General features: G+C 48.0%; 2 protein-coding genes across 4 annotated transcripts in view; one reads left to right on the forward strand and one right to left on the reverse strand.

Moving 5' to 3' along the window:
• Positions 1-8299, forward strand: part of PSD2 (pleckstrin and Sec7 domain containing 2) — a 75235-nt gene extending 66936 nt beyond the window's left edge. Inside the window, exon 16 of the mRNA XM_070374448.1 lies at positions 3212-8299. Within this exon, the coding sequence (XP_070230549.1) occupies positions 3212-3421 (210 nt within the window). The 3' untranslated portion in view covers positions 3422-8299. The remainder of the gene's footprint in view (positions 1-3211) is intronic.
• A 109-nt stretch (positions 8300-8408) lies between these two features.
• NRG2 (neuregulin 2) overlaps positions 8409-16269 on the reverse strand; it is a 195169-nt gene continuing 187308 nt past the window's right edge. For all 3 annotated transcript variants that reach the window (XM_070374447.1, XM_070374445.1, XM_070374446.1), the window contains exons 9-10: positions 15361-15588; positions 8409-10372 (exon numbers count right to left, since the gene is read on the reverse strand). In XM_070374447.1, the coding sequence (XP_070230548.1) occupies positions 9604-10372; positions 15361-15588 (997 nt within the window). In that variant the 3' untranslated portion in view covers positions 8409-9603. The remainder of the gene's footprint in view (positions 10373-15360; positions 15589-16269) is intronic.

Consider the following 16269-nt stretch of genomic DNA (forward strand, 5'->3'; position numbering starts at 1 on the left):
TCATTGTGGTTTCAATCTGTATTTTCCTGATGGATAATGGTGTTGATGGAGAAGCTCTATATAGTCAGCAATAACAAACCCTGGTGCTGACAGAGGCTCAGATCATGAGCTCCTTATTGCAAAGTTCAGGCTTAAACTGAAGAAAGTAGGGAAAACTACCAGGACATTCAGGTATGATCTAAATCAAATCCCTTATGATTATACAGTGGAGGTGACAAATAGATTCAAGGGATAAGATCTGGTACACAGAGTGCTTGAAGAACTATTGACAGAGGTGCATAACACTGTACAGGAGGTGGTGACCAAAGCCATCCCCGCAAAAAAGAAATGTGAGAAGGCAAAGTGATTGTCTGAGGAGGCCTTACAAAGAGCTGAGGAAAGATAAGTGAAAGGCAAGGGAGAAAAGGAAAGATACACCCAACTGAGTGCAGAGTTCCAGAGAGTAGCAAGGAGAGATAAGAAGGCCCTCTTAAGTGAACAATGCAAAGAAATAGAGGAGAATAATAGAATGGGATAGACTAGGGATCTCTTCAAGAAAATTAGAGATACCAAGGGAACATTTCATGCATGTTGTGACATGACATTTCATGCAAAGATGGGCATAATAAAGGACAGAAATTGTAAGGACCTAACAGAAACAGAAGAGATTAAGAAGAGGTGGCAAGAATACACAGAAGAACTATACAAGAAAGGTCTTAATGAGCTGGATAACCATGGTGGTATGATCACTCACCTAGAGCCAGACATCCTGGAGTGTGAAGTCAAGTGTGCCTTAGGAAGCATTACTGTGAAAAAAGCTAGTGGAGATGACAGAATTCCAGCTGAGCTATTTCAAATCCTAAAAGATGATGTTGTTAAGGTGCTGCACTCAATATGTCAGCATATTTGGAAAACTCAGCAGTAACCACAAGACTGGAAAATGTCATTTTTCATTCCAGTTCCAAAGAAGGGTAATGCCAAAAGATGTTCAAACTGCCATACAGTTGCACTCATTTCACATGCTAGCAAGGTTATCCTCTAAATCCTGTAGGCTAGGCTTCAACAGTATGTGAACTGAGAATTTCCAGATTTACAAGCTGGGTTTTGAAGAGGCAGAGGAACCAGAGATCAAATTGCCAACATTTGCTGGATCATGGAGAAAGCAAGGGAGTTCCAGAAAAACATCTACTTCTGCTTCATTGACCATGCTAAAGCCTTAGACTGTGTTCAGTTCACTTCAGTCACTCAGTCGTGTCTGACTCTTTGCAACCCTATGAACTGCAGGACGCCAGGCCTCCCTGTCCATCACCAACTCCTGGAGTTTACCCAAACTTATGTCCACTGAGTTGGTGATGCCATCTAACCATCTCATCCTCTGTCGTCCCCTTCTCCTCCTTTCTTCAATCTTCCCCAACATCAGGGTCTTTTCAAATGAGTCAGCTCTTTGCATCAGGTGGCCAAAATATTGGAGTTTCAGCTTCAACATCAGTCCTTCCAATGAACACCCAGGACTGATTTCCTTTAGGATGGACTGGTTGGATTTCCTTGCAGGCCAAGGGACTCTCAAGAGTCTTCTCCATCACCACAGTTCAAAAGTATCAATTCTTCGGTGCTCAGCTTTCTTTATAGTCCAACTCTCACATCCATACATGACTACTGGAAAAACCATAGCCTTGACTAGATGGACCTTTGTTAAACTGTGTGGATCACAACAAACTGTGGAAAATTCTTAAAGAGAAAATTCTTACCTATCTCCTTAGAAACTGTATTCCAGTCAAGAAGATACAGTTAGAACCAGGGAAAGGAGTATGTCAAGGCTGTATATTGTCACCCTGCTTATTTAACTTATATGCAGAGTACATCATGTAAAATGCCAGGCTGGGTGAATCACAAGGTGGAATCAAGAATTCCAGGAGAAATATCAACCACCTCAGATATTGGCATATATACATATACCTCAGATATTCTACCACTCTAATGGCAGAAAATGAAGAGGAACTAAAGAGCTTCTTGAGGAGAATGAAAGGGGAGAGTCAAAAAGCTGGCTTGAAACTCAACATTTAAAACACTAAGGTCATGGCATTCAATTGCATCACTTCATGGCAAATAGAAGGGGAAAAAGTGGAAGCAGTGACAGATTTTATTTTCTTGGGTTCTAAAGTCACTGAAGATGTTGGCTACAGCCATGAGAAACCTAGACAGCATATTAAAAAGCAGAGACATCACTCTGCTGACAAAAGTCCATATAATCAAAGCTATGGTTTTTCCGATAGTCATGTATGGACGTGAGAGTTGGACCATAAAGAAAGCTGAGTGCTGAAGAATTGATGCTTTTGACTTGTAGTGCTGGAGAAGACTCTTGGAAATCCCTCGAACTGCAAGATTGAACTGCAAGTCAATCTTAAAGGAAATCAACCCCAGATATTCACTGGAAGGACTGTTGCTGAAGCTGAAGCTCCAATACTTTGGCCACCAGATATGAAGGGCTGACTCATTGAAAAAGACTCTGATGCTGGGAAAGATGGAAGGCTAAAGGAGAAGGGGGTGGCAGAGGATGAGATGGTTAGATAGCATCATTGATTCAGTGAACATGAATTTGGCTAAACTCCAGGAGTTAGTAGAGGACAGAAGAGCCTGGTGTGCTGCAGTCCATGGGTTACAAAAATTGGACATTACTTAGCAACTGAACAACAGCAGCAAAATGATGCTGAGCATCCTTTTTTGTGCTTATTGGTCATTAGTGTATCTTCTGTAGTGAAATGTCTATTCAAGTTCTTTATACATCTTGAAATTGGGCTGTGTTTTGTTGTTGAGTTCTAGGAGTTTTTCCCCCCTTTTAATATTCTGGATACTAGACCCTTACTAGATTAATGATTTGCAAGTATTTTTCCCGTTCTGTATATTGCATTTTCATTCTGTTGATTGTGTTCTTTGATACAGAGGTGTTTTAAATTTTGATAAAATCCCATTTGTCTGTTTTCACTCTCATGCCTATGCTTTTGCTATCATATCCAATAAGTCATTGCCAATTAACTTTGATTTTTAAAATTATGAGTTAAATTTCTGTGTGTGCCCTTTGCCTATTTTAAAAATTGTTTATCTCCTTTTATTGGTTGGTGAGAACTCTCTAAATATCAAGGAGAGAGTCTTTTGTCATATAAGGTATAAATGTTTTTTTTGCAGTTTGTTATCTTTTGACTTTGTTTTTGGCCCTTCTCTGCTCTTTTCCCAGAAAAGCCGTTATGAGACCTATATCCACCTCCTGGCTGTGAAGATCAAAGTGGGCTCTGATGACCTGGAGCGGATTGAGGCCCGATTGGCCACCCTGGAGGGGGATGACCCTTCACTCCGCAAGACACACTCGAGCCCTGCCCTCAGCCAGGGCCATGGAACTGTGACTGGCAGCAAAGCCATGAGGGATACCACTGGGCCTGATACTTAGCTGGCAAGGATGGGCAGGCCTCAGAGGCAGGCAGTGCCCCTGGAGGGGCCAGTGAGCACAATTCCAGCTAGGGGCCACTCAGACAAGCTGCAGACAGTTGTTAGGCAGCCAGAGGGGTGTGGAGAGCCTTGCGGGCTGAGGAGATGGAGATGCTATTCATGGTGTCGATCTTGCATCCTAGGGCTGCTCTGGGCCTTAGAGTCTGTCGCCAGCCCTCACCTCCCTCTCCACTCTGGAGCCTCAGTTTGTAGGCCAGTTGTGTGCATGCTCTAGACACCATCTCACTGGAGGAGCAGGAAGGGTGGTTGGCTTCCCAGGCTCTCCTCTTCTCACAGTTCCTCCCCTCATCTCCCTTGTTTCTGAGGGCAGGTCTCAACCCCAGGTCTCAGTTTGGACTCCCACCCCTTCTCCTCCTCCTTCCTCTGAGTTGACCAGCAGCAGGTCTGCAGACCACCAGCACTGTCCAATTCTCCCTCCACTCAGCAGCGCTGGGAACTGCACCCTGTTCTCCTGCCTTGCCCAGCAATAACCCAGCTCTCAGGCCTGTCCCTCAGTGCCAAGCTCACCTTCCATCCATCAAGACCACTCCTGCTTTCTTTTATAATGACATAAATGTATATATATAAGAATTATATACATATATAAACTACCCCTTTAGAGATGGTTTTGGAACTGATATCAGAGGATGAAATGAGGTATGGAAAAACCTATCTCAGATACACTTGTTAGTGAGGAGGGCTGCTCTTTGGCCCCTGGAGGCTCTGACTCTCTGGAAGAGAAGATAGAGATAGTGTGTCCTCCTCGCTCCCTGTTTCCCCTCTTCCGGCTGACCTGTGATTTAAACTGCTCTTACAGTTAATGCTTTGGAATAAATAGTGTGTGTGCGTGCTGCCCCGTCTGTCCCACAGGTGTCCTGGGGTGTGAGTGGGATGGGACTGCGGCCCTGCTTATATTTTGGTCTTTGTGTTGGTGCTGCCAGGTCTCTTGGGCCCAGAGGTGACCTCTTGTACAGATCTACTGCTACAGGAATAAAAGACACTCTGCCTTGCAAATAGCCACTTGTCAACAAACCCAAAGATGTTTGGTGGGAGAAGCCTATGGAAGCCATTAATTCTTGGTCTTGGGGAAATGTGGAATGACAAGTTGTTGATTGTTAGGCTGGTATTTCTTACACTCTTTGAGTGACTCAGAAATGCTAGTTAAGGACATGTCTGGAAAGGACAATTTGCCACATGATGGTTGCAGACTAGCATCTTTTAAACCCTGCATTCCTCAGACTGACAAGTGGTGGGGGTGATGGCACCCTCAATGCAACTGTGATGAGTAAATCCTTTCTATTTTTTAAACAGATTACTGTAGTTTGGCCAGCAGTTTGACCTCAGTGGTAATATATTTAGATAATAAGATAAGCCAACCTTGCAACTAAGTACCCGACATTTACAAGCCCACTCACATTTGATGCAAGGGACCTGTGAATCTGTGGAGAGATGTAGTGATTTAAATACAGATTATTTAATTTGGATCAGCTGAGTGTATTTTATAACCAAACCATCTGGCACCTTCATTTTGCTGAGGGGAAGTTAATGTTCATTTAAGTGAAATTGAAAGAGCAATGTGGCAACATAAAAAGCTCTGTGTACTTTTTCTCTGTGCTGTCTCAAAGATCCTTTGAGTTTGGGGTCTGCTTCCCACCCTCTACCTCTTGAGGGTGGGTGAGTGAAAGCAGAGGAGCAGGCTCCATCCGCTGCAGACAGGTGTGCTTCCCTGAACACTAGTTGTGCCTCCCATCAGTTAAAAAAAACTTTTAGTTCACTTTCTTAATTGTATAATTATTTATTGTAAATTATATACATGTACTACTGTACTAAAATATTATGTACATTATAAAACATACACAAAATAGAAATTTTAAAAAGATGAGATGAAAATAAATCTAAAGCAAAGTTCTAATATTTTTTTTCTGCATTCCAATGGACCACATGTTCCCTCTGCCCCTAATATGTCCATTTTCCAGGACTGTCCAAATCCAGAGCCTTGGAGGACAGCAGGTGAGATGCAATAAGTGGTTTGCGCCACCTGGTGGTCCTGGGAAGTGGCTGCAGGCTCAGGGACCCCTGGGGGCTGACCCTTGAGGACAGCCTCTCTGGAGCCTCCATACACTCATTCATTGAGATGAACAGCGCTGCACATTGTGCTGGGTGCTGGGGATACTATTGTGAGAAAAGGATTGACCAGATCCCTGTCCACACGGGGCTCACAGTCTAATGGGGAGGGAGATGGTCAGTCACCATTCCCATCTGGGACTCTGGAAAGGCTGGGGAGACAAGACAAAAATGACCTGGCCGAGAAAAATTGGAGTGGGGAAGACTGACTCAGGAAGCCGCCTGAATGTCCTAAGTGCTCCTGGGGGACAGGATAGTAGTAGTAAGGCCCTTCTTAGGGCTATACTTCTTCCTGGTAGGCAATACTAAAGATGCCCCAGAGCGAAACTGGAGAGGCAGAGTGAAAATGGGGCCTCTCTGGCCACCCCAGCTCCTAGGTTCCATTCACACCTGTGAATGAACAGGTGGCTGATGAAGAGTCAAGGAAACTGATTAGATTCTGGCCTTAGACTCTCAGCAGGTATCTTAGAATTCAGATAATAAAGGTACCTAGTGGGATCATGTGAGGGTCAATGAGTTTATCAAGAGGTTATTCAGAATTAATTGGGGTGACATAGAGATAGATGGATTTACTGCAATCATGGAGGTGGTTTCTGACTAAAAATTTACAAGGTAAAAACTTAGGGCCCTCAGAAGGGTCAAGCGAGTGTACTAAGCTGGGTCATGGAAAGGGCAATGGGTTCACTGAGGGGTCAGTCACAATTAGTTGAGGTCACAGAGAGGTCAGTGGGTTCACCAAGAGGTCGTTCACAATTACTTGGGGTCATAGGTCAGTGTGCTCAGAGTTCTGAGTCAAAATTTAGAAGGGAGGTAACTTGGGCCCTCAGAAAGGTCAAATGAGGACAAGAAGCTGGGTCATGAACAGGGCAATGGGTTCACTGAGGGGTCAGTCACAATTAGTTGGGTCATAGAGAGGTCAATGGGTTCACTGAGAGGGCATTCATAATTACTTGGGGTCATAAAGAGGTCAGTGGGCTAATTTGAGTCAGGAAAGTGGTTTCTGAGTCAAAATTTAGAAGGGAGGTAACTTGGGCCCTCAGAAAGGTCAAATGAGGACATGAAGCTGGGTCATGAACAGGGCAATGGGTTCACTGAGAGGTCAGTCACAATTAGTTGGGGTCATAGAGAGGTCATTCATAATTACTTGGGGTCATTAAGAGGTCAGTGTGCCCACTGGAGTCAGGAAAGTGGTTTCTGGGTGAAATTTTAGAAGGTAGGTAACTCAGGCCCTCAGAAGGGTCAAATAAGGACATAAAACTGGGTCATGAAAAGGGCAATGGGCTCACCAAGAGGTTCATTCAGAATTAATTCTGGGTTTTCATATAGATCATAAATCACACAGAGGTATTACTGGCTCTCAGAAAATTTTAAAGCCAACAGCAAACTCAGAGCTAGCACAATGATCTGGATGAGATCATCAGATAGGGGCTGGAGAAGTCAATGATTTGCAGCTTTGTGTAGCACTTAGTTCATTAATTTTCTTTGTTTCTTTGTAACAGGTTCTCCCCCCACCCCCGCCCCATGTCCCCACATAAATACATGTCTAGTTGTTTACTTTTCTATATCATCTCCCCTTCATCCAGTTTTTGCCACTCTCTGTGTGACTCAAGAATGCAAAGCACAGGATATGGTCATCACCATCATCAAATTTGCCACTAACAGGCATTTATCACATGCCAGAAGCAATCCTGGGTGCTTTAGATAATCTCTACAGCAATGCTTTGAGGTAGGTATTAGCATCACCATTTCCCAGCTGGGGAAAGTGCAGCCTAGAGAAGTCACACAGCAGAGCTGGAATTTGTGAATTCAGGCCCTCTTGATACCCAAGCCGTTTCAACCCTAGGCCTCTTCATCCTTCTTATCGGTAGGTCTCTGAACTGACCACACAAGTTCTGGGCTCATTGTGTGTACCCTCACACACAAAAAGCTGACTCCTTTGTGTCTGGCTTGAATCTAATGGTTCCTAGTGCTGGGTACTGACTTAGTAGCATTAATCAATGAGGAAAAAGGCTCACCCTGGACCTCCATCTGCCTTCTCCATGCCTGAGATCATGTACTCTCCATCAGAGACTGCAAGTTTAGACAGGCCCTGGCTTTGAGGGGGTATAAAAAACCCCAGCACCTCCTGGCAGCTGAGGGTACCCATTATGCCATTTTCATGTCCAGACTTTGCCTGTGACATGCCTGAGGCCCCAAGGGTCATCTTGCCTCAGCTGCTCCAGTGCCAACCTTACAACCCTTCCCTTCTCACCCACCTAGGCCCGGAAACTCTTGCCTCATTCTGCCCCCTGGAGCTCCAAGGCAGGAACTGGGCCAGCGTTCTTAGGCTGAGCTCAAAGCAGAGTAATCTGCATCAGCCCCTTGGCCAGGTTCCCCAGCAGCTATGGGGTGGTAGGGGAGAGGTGCTGGGGGACACGTGCTGGGGGACACCTGGTGAATGTTCTCAGAACAGGGAGGAGGGTTGGATCCCATTCTGGGAGTTGGAGCCAGGGAGGGTCTCTTTCCCGCTAACTGCTTCAGACAGTAAAGAATCTGCCTGCAATGCTGGACACCAGGGTTCAATCCCTGGGTCTGGAAGATCCCCTGGAGAAGAGAATGGCTACCCACTCCAGTATTCTTGCCTAGAGAATCCCATGCACAGAGGAGCCTGGCAGGCTACAGTCCATGGGGTTGCAAAGAGACACGACTGAGTGACTAACACACTTCCTCCCAGGAACTGGTCTTGCTCTCTCCAACCTCCACACCAACATCCATCCATCTCTATCACAGGTATTCATCCTCTGTCTTCCCTCCTCACCTAGGGGCTAGGCACACACAGTCAAACATGAGTTATTTCTGATTTTATTTATAATATAAAAATGTTCAAGTGTCAACAGTCAGGTGTTTGGACATTTCAAGGGGCAGGGTTCCCATTTGTTTAGGGTTTTTTGTTGTTGTTTTTTTAAACAATTACCTTTTTGACAAATTAGCAGTGGACCCAGTTTTGTGGGGTGGGGAGGTCAGGGCTGGAGAGGAAGTGGAAGTCATAGGTGGGGTGGGGGATGGGAGTCCGGCTGTGAGAAGGAAATGGTGTTACTTTATTGCTAAAAGGGGAATCAAATACACTGTTGAGTGGCTCTTCTCGGTCCCAGTGTGACCATGCATCCAATCTAAAGAATCTGAAATGCAAAGGACATGCAGGCGTAAAATAGAAAAGACGACCTGTAAACGAAGGTGCTGCAGAGGACGGAGGGGCGTCCTGGAGGCCACAGGGGAGGAGCCGCGAACACTGGGGCCCTGGCAGAGCTGCTCCCTCCCCCGCAGAGGCTGTTGCGAAGACCTCTTTCTCAGAGCCCCCTTCCTTAGCAGCTGTGAGGAGCGGGGAGGCCCCCTCCCCATTCTGGTTGCTGTCGCTGGGCCTTAGTCTCCCCCTGGACTTTACCTGACCCCAACTCTAGTTCCAAGCCTAGGATCCCCACCCACAGCTAAGGGGGACCAGAACTCCAGATCTTACGAGGGGGCAAAAGCTACTCCGGACCTCACTTTCTTTCTTGCGACCCTCCTACCCACGCCCCCACCGGAACCCAAACAACATGGCCTCTTTTCTCTGGTTCCTCTTCACCGCCCCCCACCCCTGCCCTCCGCCAGCTTGGGATCCTACATTCCCCCAACCCCACAACCCACACTTCTCTCCAGGAGCTCCAGATTAGCGTACAGCAAAAGGCACCACAATATAGGTTTCTATTAAAGAGTCAAAAAATTGGCCCATCTCTTTTTTTTGTTGTTTCTTTTTTTTTTCCGAAGCTGTAAATCAGGATGTTACATATAAATAGTTTCCCTATAAAAACGTCTTTGCCGTTAGCTAGTATTATAAGACAATTTTTGCTAAAATGAAAATAAAACATTTTGTTATACCTTTTTCCTTTTATAGAAAATAAAAATATTTTTATTTCTTTTTTTCCTCCTTTCTCTCTCCAGTCGGCGGTCTCTGTTCTCCTTAAAGACAGTGGGGCAGGCGAGGCGGAGGGGGCGGCGGGGGCCCTAGAGGGGCCCCGAGTCCTGCTTGCCCCGTGGGAGCGGCCCGCGGCTGTGTCTGCTGCTGGCCCGCGTGCTGTGACTGTCCAGGGAGTAGTAAGTCCTGCTGTCGGCCGCCGGGCACAGCGGCGGCGAGTCCGAGCGCAGCGCGTCCTGCGCCGCGCGCAGGCCGAGGAAAGGCGTGCTCTCGGCAGCCAGCGCCCCGTCCGCGTCGTCAGCGTCGTCGTCCGAGGCCGAGGCCGAACCGCCTCCCGAGCCGCTGCTCAGCGACAGCGAGTCCCGCGCCGCGCGTGCGCGTTGAGCCGCCAGCCCGTTGAGGCGCGAGCGGCGCCAGCGCCGAGGCCCCGCCGATGTCCTTCGGGACGCGCCGCGGGCGCGCGGCCGCGGCGGTGGCGGGGGCGCGCACTCCTGCGTGGTCTCGTACTCGTCGTCCTCCGGGATGCGGAAGGGGCTGGCGGGCAGGCTTCCCAGGCTGCCGCCCAGCGCGCAGGCCCCTCGCCGCGGCCCCGGCCCTGCTGCGGGGTAGTAGTAGCTGTCGTAGCTGCGCTGCATGTCCGCGCTGGGCCCAGGCCCCGGTCCCGGGCCAGGGGGCGCCGGTTGCCGCAGGAGCGGCTGTTGCTCCGCCAGGCGATAATTGATGGGCGCGGCGGGAGGCAGCGACACGGCGTGCGCCGAGTTGGGGGACGTGATCTCAAAAGTCGGCACCTGCGTAGCCAGCGAGTAATGGAAGTCCACGGGAGAGAGGCGCGCAGGCGTAGTTAGGGCAGACACGTACCTGCGGGGAGAGGCAGAGACATGGGCTGGTGGCCAGGGGATGGGGAAGACCTGATGCAAAGCAGTAGTCTAGCCTAGGATCCCTCCCGCAGGAGCCATGCTGGTATTCCTGTGACCCTAAGCAATTTCCTGTTTCTCTGAGCCTCGGTTTACTTATCTGTGAATCAGGAATAAACACAGTGGTCATTCCATAGCATTGTTGGGTGATTCCATACACATATCAGTGGTCCTTGGTTGTGGGGATGTTCACAGTCACCAGTGTTCCTGAATGGTTACTTTGGATCAGGCTTAGGCTGGGGCATTTTACGTGTACCAGTTCATCTAATACAGTAAATCTGTAAGAGGCGTCTGTTAATGCCATACAGACTCAAAAGATTTAAGTGACTTACTCAAGGTTCACACAGCCAGGAAGTGGTCAAGCTGGGATGTGAACCCAGGCCATTCAGGTATGACCTAAATCAAACCCCTTATGATTGTACAGTGGAAGTAACAAACAGATTCAAGGGATTAGATCTGATAGAGTGCCAAAGAATATGGACAGAGGTTCGTAACACTGTACAAGAAGTGGTGACCATAACCATCCTCAAGAAAAAGAAATGCAAGAAGGCAAACTGGTTGTCTGAGGAGGCCTTACAAATAGCTGAGAAAAGAAGTGAAAAGGAAACAAGAAAGGGAAAGATACACCTAACTGAAGGCAGAGTTCCAAAGAATCAGTTCAGTTGAGTCGCTCAGTCATGTCCGACTCTTTGCGACCCCATGAATCGCAGCATGCCAGGCCTCCCTGTCCATCACCAACTCCCGGAGTCCACCCAGACTCACATCCATCGAGTCAGTGATGCCATCCAGCCATCTCATCCTCTGTCGTCCCCTTCTCCTCCTGCCCCCAATCCCTCCCAGCATCAGAGTCTTTTCCAATGAGTCAACTCTTCGCATGAGGTGGCCAAAGTACTGGAGTTTCAGCTTTATCATCATTCCTTCCAAAGAAATCCCAGGGCTGATCTCCTTCAGAATGGACTGGTTGGATCTCCTTGCAGTCCAAAGAATAGCAAGGAGATACAAGAAAGCCTTCTTAAGTGAACAATGCAAAGAAATAGAGAAGAATGGGTAAGACTAGAGATCTCTTCAAGAAAATTAGAGGTATCAAGGGAACAATTTCACACAAAGATGGGCACAATAAAGAACAGAAATGGTAAGGACCTAACAGAAGTAGAAGAGATTAAGAAGAGGTGGCAAGAATACACAGAAGAACTGTATAAAAAAGGTTTCAGTGACCTGGATAACCATAATGGTGTGATCACTCACCATCACTCAGCCAGACATCCTGGAATGTGAAGTCAAGTGGGCCTTAGGAAGTATTACTATGAACAAAGCTAGCTGAGGTGATGGAATTCCAGCTGAGCTATTTCAAATCCTAAAAGATGATGCTATTAAAGTGCTGCACTCATTATGCCAGCAAATTTGGGAAACTCAGCAGTGGCCACAGGACTGGAAAAGATCAGTTTTCATTCTAATCTCAAAGAAGGGCAAAAGCCAGAGTATTCAAACTACTGCACAGTTGTGCTCATTTCATGTGCTAGCAAAGTAATGCTCAAAATCCTTCAAGCTAGGCTCCAACAGTAGGTGAACCGAGAACTTCCAGATACACAAGCTGGATTTAGAAAAGGCAGAGGAGCCAGAGATCAAATTGCCAACATTTGTTGGATCACAGAAAAAGCAAGAGAATTCCAGAAAAACTCTAGTCCTGTTTTATTGACTTGACTGGGGATGGCAACAAACTGTGGAAAATTCTTCAAGAGATGGGAATACCAGACCATCTGACTTGCCTCCTGAGAAACCTGTATGCAGGACAAGAAGCAACAGTTAGAACCAGACATGGAACAATGGACTGGTTCCAAATTGGGAAAGCAGTACATCATGGCTGTATATTGTCACCCTGCTTATTCAACTTATATGCAGAGTACATCATGCAAAATGCTGGGCTGGATGAATCACAAGCTGGAATCGAAATTTCTGGGAGAAATATCAGTAACCTCAGATATGCAGATGATACCACCCTAATGGCAGAAAAGTGAAGAGGAACTAAAGAATCTCTTGATGAAAGTGAAAGAGGAGAATGAAAAAGCTGGCTTAAAAGTCAACATTTAAAAAACTAAGATCGTGTGATCTGGTCCCATCACTTCATGGCAAATAGATGGGAAAACAATGGAAACAGTGACAGACTTTATTTTCTTAGGATCCAAAATCACTGCAGGCGGTGACTGCAGCCATGAAAAATAAAAGATGCTTGCTCCTTGGGAGAACAGCTATGACAAACCTAGACAGAGAATTAAAAAGCAGAGACATTATTTTGCTAACAAAGGTCCATCTAGTCAAAGCTATGATTTTTCCAGTAGTCATGTATGGATGTGAGAATTGAATCATAAAGAAGGCTGGGCACCAAAGAATTGATGCTTTCAAACTGTGGTGCTGGAGAAGACTCTCTAGAGTCCCTTGGACAGCAAGGAGATCAAACCAGGCAATTGTAAAGGAAATCAGTCCTGAATATTCATTGGAAGGACTGATCCTGAAGCTCCAGTTTACTTCAGCCATCTGATTCGAAGAGCAGACTCTGAAAAAGACCCTGATGCTGGGAAAGAGTGAGGGCAGGAAGAGAAGGGGGAGACAGAAGATGAGTTGGTTGCAGGGCATCATCGACTCAATGGAAATGAGTTTGCAGAAACTTCGGGAGATAGTGAAGGACAGGGAAGCCTGGTGTGTTGCAGTTCATAGGATTGCAGAGTTGGACACAGTTGAGTGACTGAACAACAACAGGCAGAAACCAGGACTCATACTGCCCAATTACTCATTCTAGTCCCTGCATTCAGCCACCCCTGTGACTTGGTCTCCCCTTCCCTCAGGGACAGTTATCCCTTGGCTGATGGCTACAGTGGGGAACTATTCCCTTTTAAGGTGAAGCTAAAATCTGCCTCAGGGAAGTGACTGCTCCCACCTCAAGTAGGAGCTCAGCCCAGAGCACAGATACCAAGACCACACTTAAGCATCTCTGCTTGGAGCTAAAGAGCACCAGTTCCTTCAAAAGTTTGCCCTTCCAAGTATCTCCCAGTGTGGGTCCCAGGCACCAGTCCCTGTTCTTTCTCCACATTTCCCTTTCTGGGTAAACCAGCCTCTTGCCCAGCCATTGTCTATCTCAGGACAGGGACTCCCATCTCCTTGCCTCTCTTTCAAATGGTAGAGCTGGGCACCTCACTGCTTGCTCAAGTCCCTATACTGTCTTTCTGAATCATCTGACTCCCCTGTCTTCCCTCTTACACATTTTCCACATGTACATCCATCAAGTCTTACCCATTCATTCCCTTTCTCCTGGATCATACCTTCCACCCTGCTCTACTCCATCCTGGGACTGGATGTTCACTCTGGTCATGCCCCACCCCAGGATCTTTCCTTCTTCGGCCTATGCACTTCCCAGAACAATCTTTTGAAGTCACATCTCTGCTTTAGGAGGCCCTTCCTGCTTACCCACCCAGGGCTGTCTATCTAGCCCCAGCTTGCCTGCTTACGCCCAGCTCCCCTCTCCCCATACCTCGAGGCACCTCACTCACCAGCTCTGTCCTCAGTGCCTCTGCTGGAACTGCTCATGGTGTTCCCCTCGCCCAGAAGTCCCTCCCAACCTTTCTACCTCCACCCATCAAGGAGTTCTATTGCTCTTGTTACTGTTGATAACCACAGCTCCACCTAGTAAGCACCAGCTCCATGTCAGGTATCAGACAAAGAGCTTTGCGCTTGATCTTAGGTAGCCTTCATAAAAGCCACAAGACAGGTATAATGTTCACTGTTCTACAGCCGAGGAAACCAAAGCACAGAGGTGATCAACGTGCCCCAAGTCACACAGGTGGTGGAACTGGGCTTGGAAAGGTTAGTATTAGAAAAACCTAGTCGCTTCTCAGAGCCTGTGGTCAGACTGGCTTTCTCTGATCTAGTGGGGTGTTCTATGTTTAGCACTTTTCATGGGCAGCTGGGAGCTTCAGTGGTTTGTGCCCGTGGCTGGCATGGAATAGGCTGAGTTGAGCCTTCTCCACCCTAGCCTGGAGTTCCTTGTGAAAATGGAAGTGTTAGTCACTCAGTTGTATCTGACTCTTTGCAACCCCATGGACTGTAGCCCTCCAGGTTTCTCTATCCATGGAATTCTCCAGGCAAGAATATAGCGCAGGTAGCCATTCCCTTCTCCAGGGGATCTCTCCTACCCAGGGATCACACCCAGGTTGTCTGCATTGCAGGCAGACTCTCTACCATCTAAGGAGTTCCTAGTCCATTCCCCTTTTTCTGCTCTCCTCCCAGAGATCCTACTTGCCAAGGGGCCATGTAAGGGCTGAGCAAGAGGCAGCCTGGCCCCTGTGACTCCTGCCTGTGAGTCAGGGAAGAAGGGGATTTCCTGGTTCTCACTGCATTCATTGCTTGGGAACCCAATGGCATCTTGATCCATGGGGGCCTAGTCGCTGATGCTTCCAGGGCCTCAGGAATTCTTGGCTCATTCCCATCCTGCACTGATCAGTTTCCTCACAGACAGCCTCTCTTCCCACTCTCTCATCTGTTTGATCTTGGTGTCTGTTTCTCCTGGGACATGGGGCCTCTAGGTGACACCAGCGTAGGGCAACCATATGTTCTGGTTTGTCCAGGACAGCCCCTGTTTGTTCCTGATGTTCCAGTGTGATTATTACTAACATTCTCTTCTACTCTGAAAAGTGTCCTAGTAGGACAATTAAATTAAATAGTCATAACACATAACACTCTAGTCTACTGGCTAGAGTCCCAGCCTGTCATTAACATGTTAATGACCCTGAGCAGAACATTGAACTTTTCAGGGACCTTGCTTGCCCATCTGAAAAACAGGGATGAGGCTCTTTGGAGTGTTTCTGAAGTGACCACAGGATCGGCCCCAGGTCAGTGGTGCCAGCTCTCTGGCTGAGGTGGGCGCAGGTCACGGAGACTGACCTCTCACTGTGTGGGGAGTCACGCAGGGAGTCTATGGAGTCGTGGTAAGGTGGCACGGCAGCCCTGCGCCGCTCCTCCAGGCTGTAGGCTGCCGCCCGCCGTGCCCGGGCCTCCACACACGCTGGGCTGTTGCACTTGCTGGTGCCCACTGATGACAGCACGATGCCCGACTGGGAGTCAGAGGTCAGGCTCTCAGAACGGTCCAGGCTCCATGTGTGGCTCTCATGCCTGGAGAAGTCAGGTGGGAGTGACATGAGGGGACAGGAAGGGGTAGGGCAGCCCAGCACGTGTGGTCCCAGGCCCACCCCTGCCCTGGTTCTTCACTCCTTCTCAGTCTCCCTCAGCTCACTGCCCTCCACTCTGGGCTGATGTGTAATGTCGTAAATGCTAAATCCCAATCTGGGGAGGAGGCGAGCTGACAGCCTGTGGGTGAGTGGGCTGCAGTGCATACAGCCCTCTTCCTTTCCTCCCTGCAGCAACCTCCCCTTGGTCTCCTCGGCTGTGACCCCTCCACTCCCGTGGTCCCGGGATACCTGCCGCAACCACCCAGACCCAGTGGCCAATATACAGGGACCCTACTCCCCAGGGAAGAAAGGGGTCAACCATGTTCTCTTTAGAGCTGTATGACTTTGTGCTTGTGTAGACAGGCTTCCCTACCTCTGGAGAGGCTAAGGTGGATTAGGTTCACGTGGAAACCTCAGGAGAGGACACTGAATAGCTGTGGGTACTTGAGGTACCAGGCACTTTTTGCCAGAGGAAGTGGTGCTAATGACGTCCAAACAGAACTAAATGTTAGGTGGGAGCACAGTGACGCTGTTGCTCCTCTGGGGCTGGTTTAGACTAGAAACGGGAATCCTGTTTCTTGACCTGGATGGACGTTTGGTGATGGGTTCTGGTTTGAAGCCTCCC

The sequence above is a fragment of the Bos mutus genome, chromosome 7 (genome assembly GCF_027580195.1).
Source record: "Bos mutus isolate GX-2022 chromosome 7, NWIPB_WYAK_1.1, whole genome shotgun sequence".
NCBI lineage: Eukaryota > Metazoa > Chordata > Mammalia > Artiodactyla > Bovidae > Bos > Bos mutus.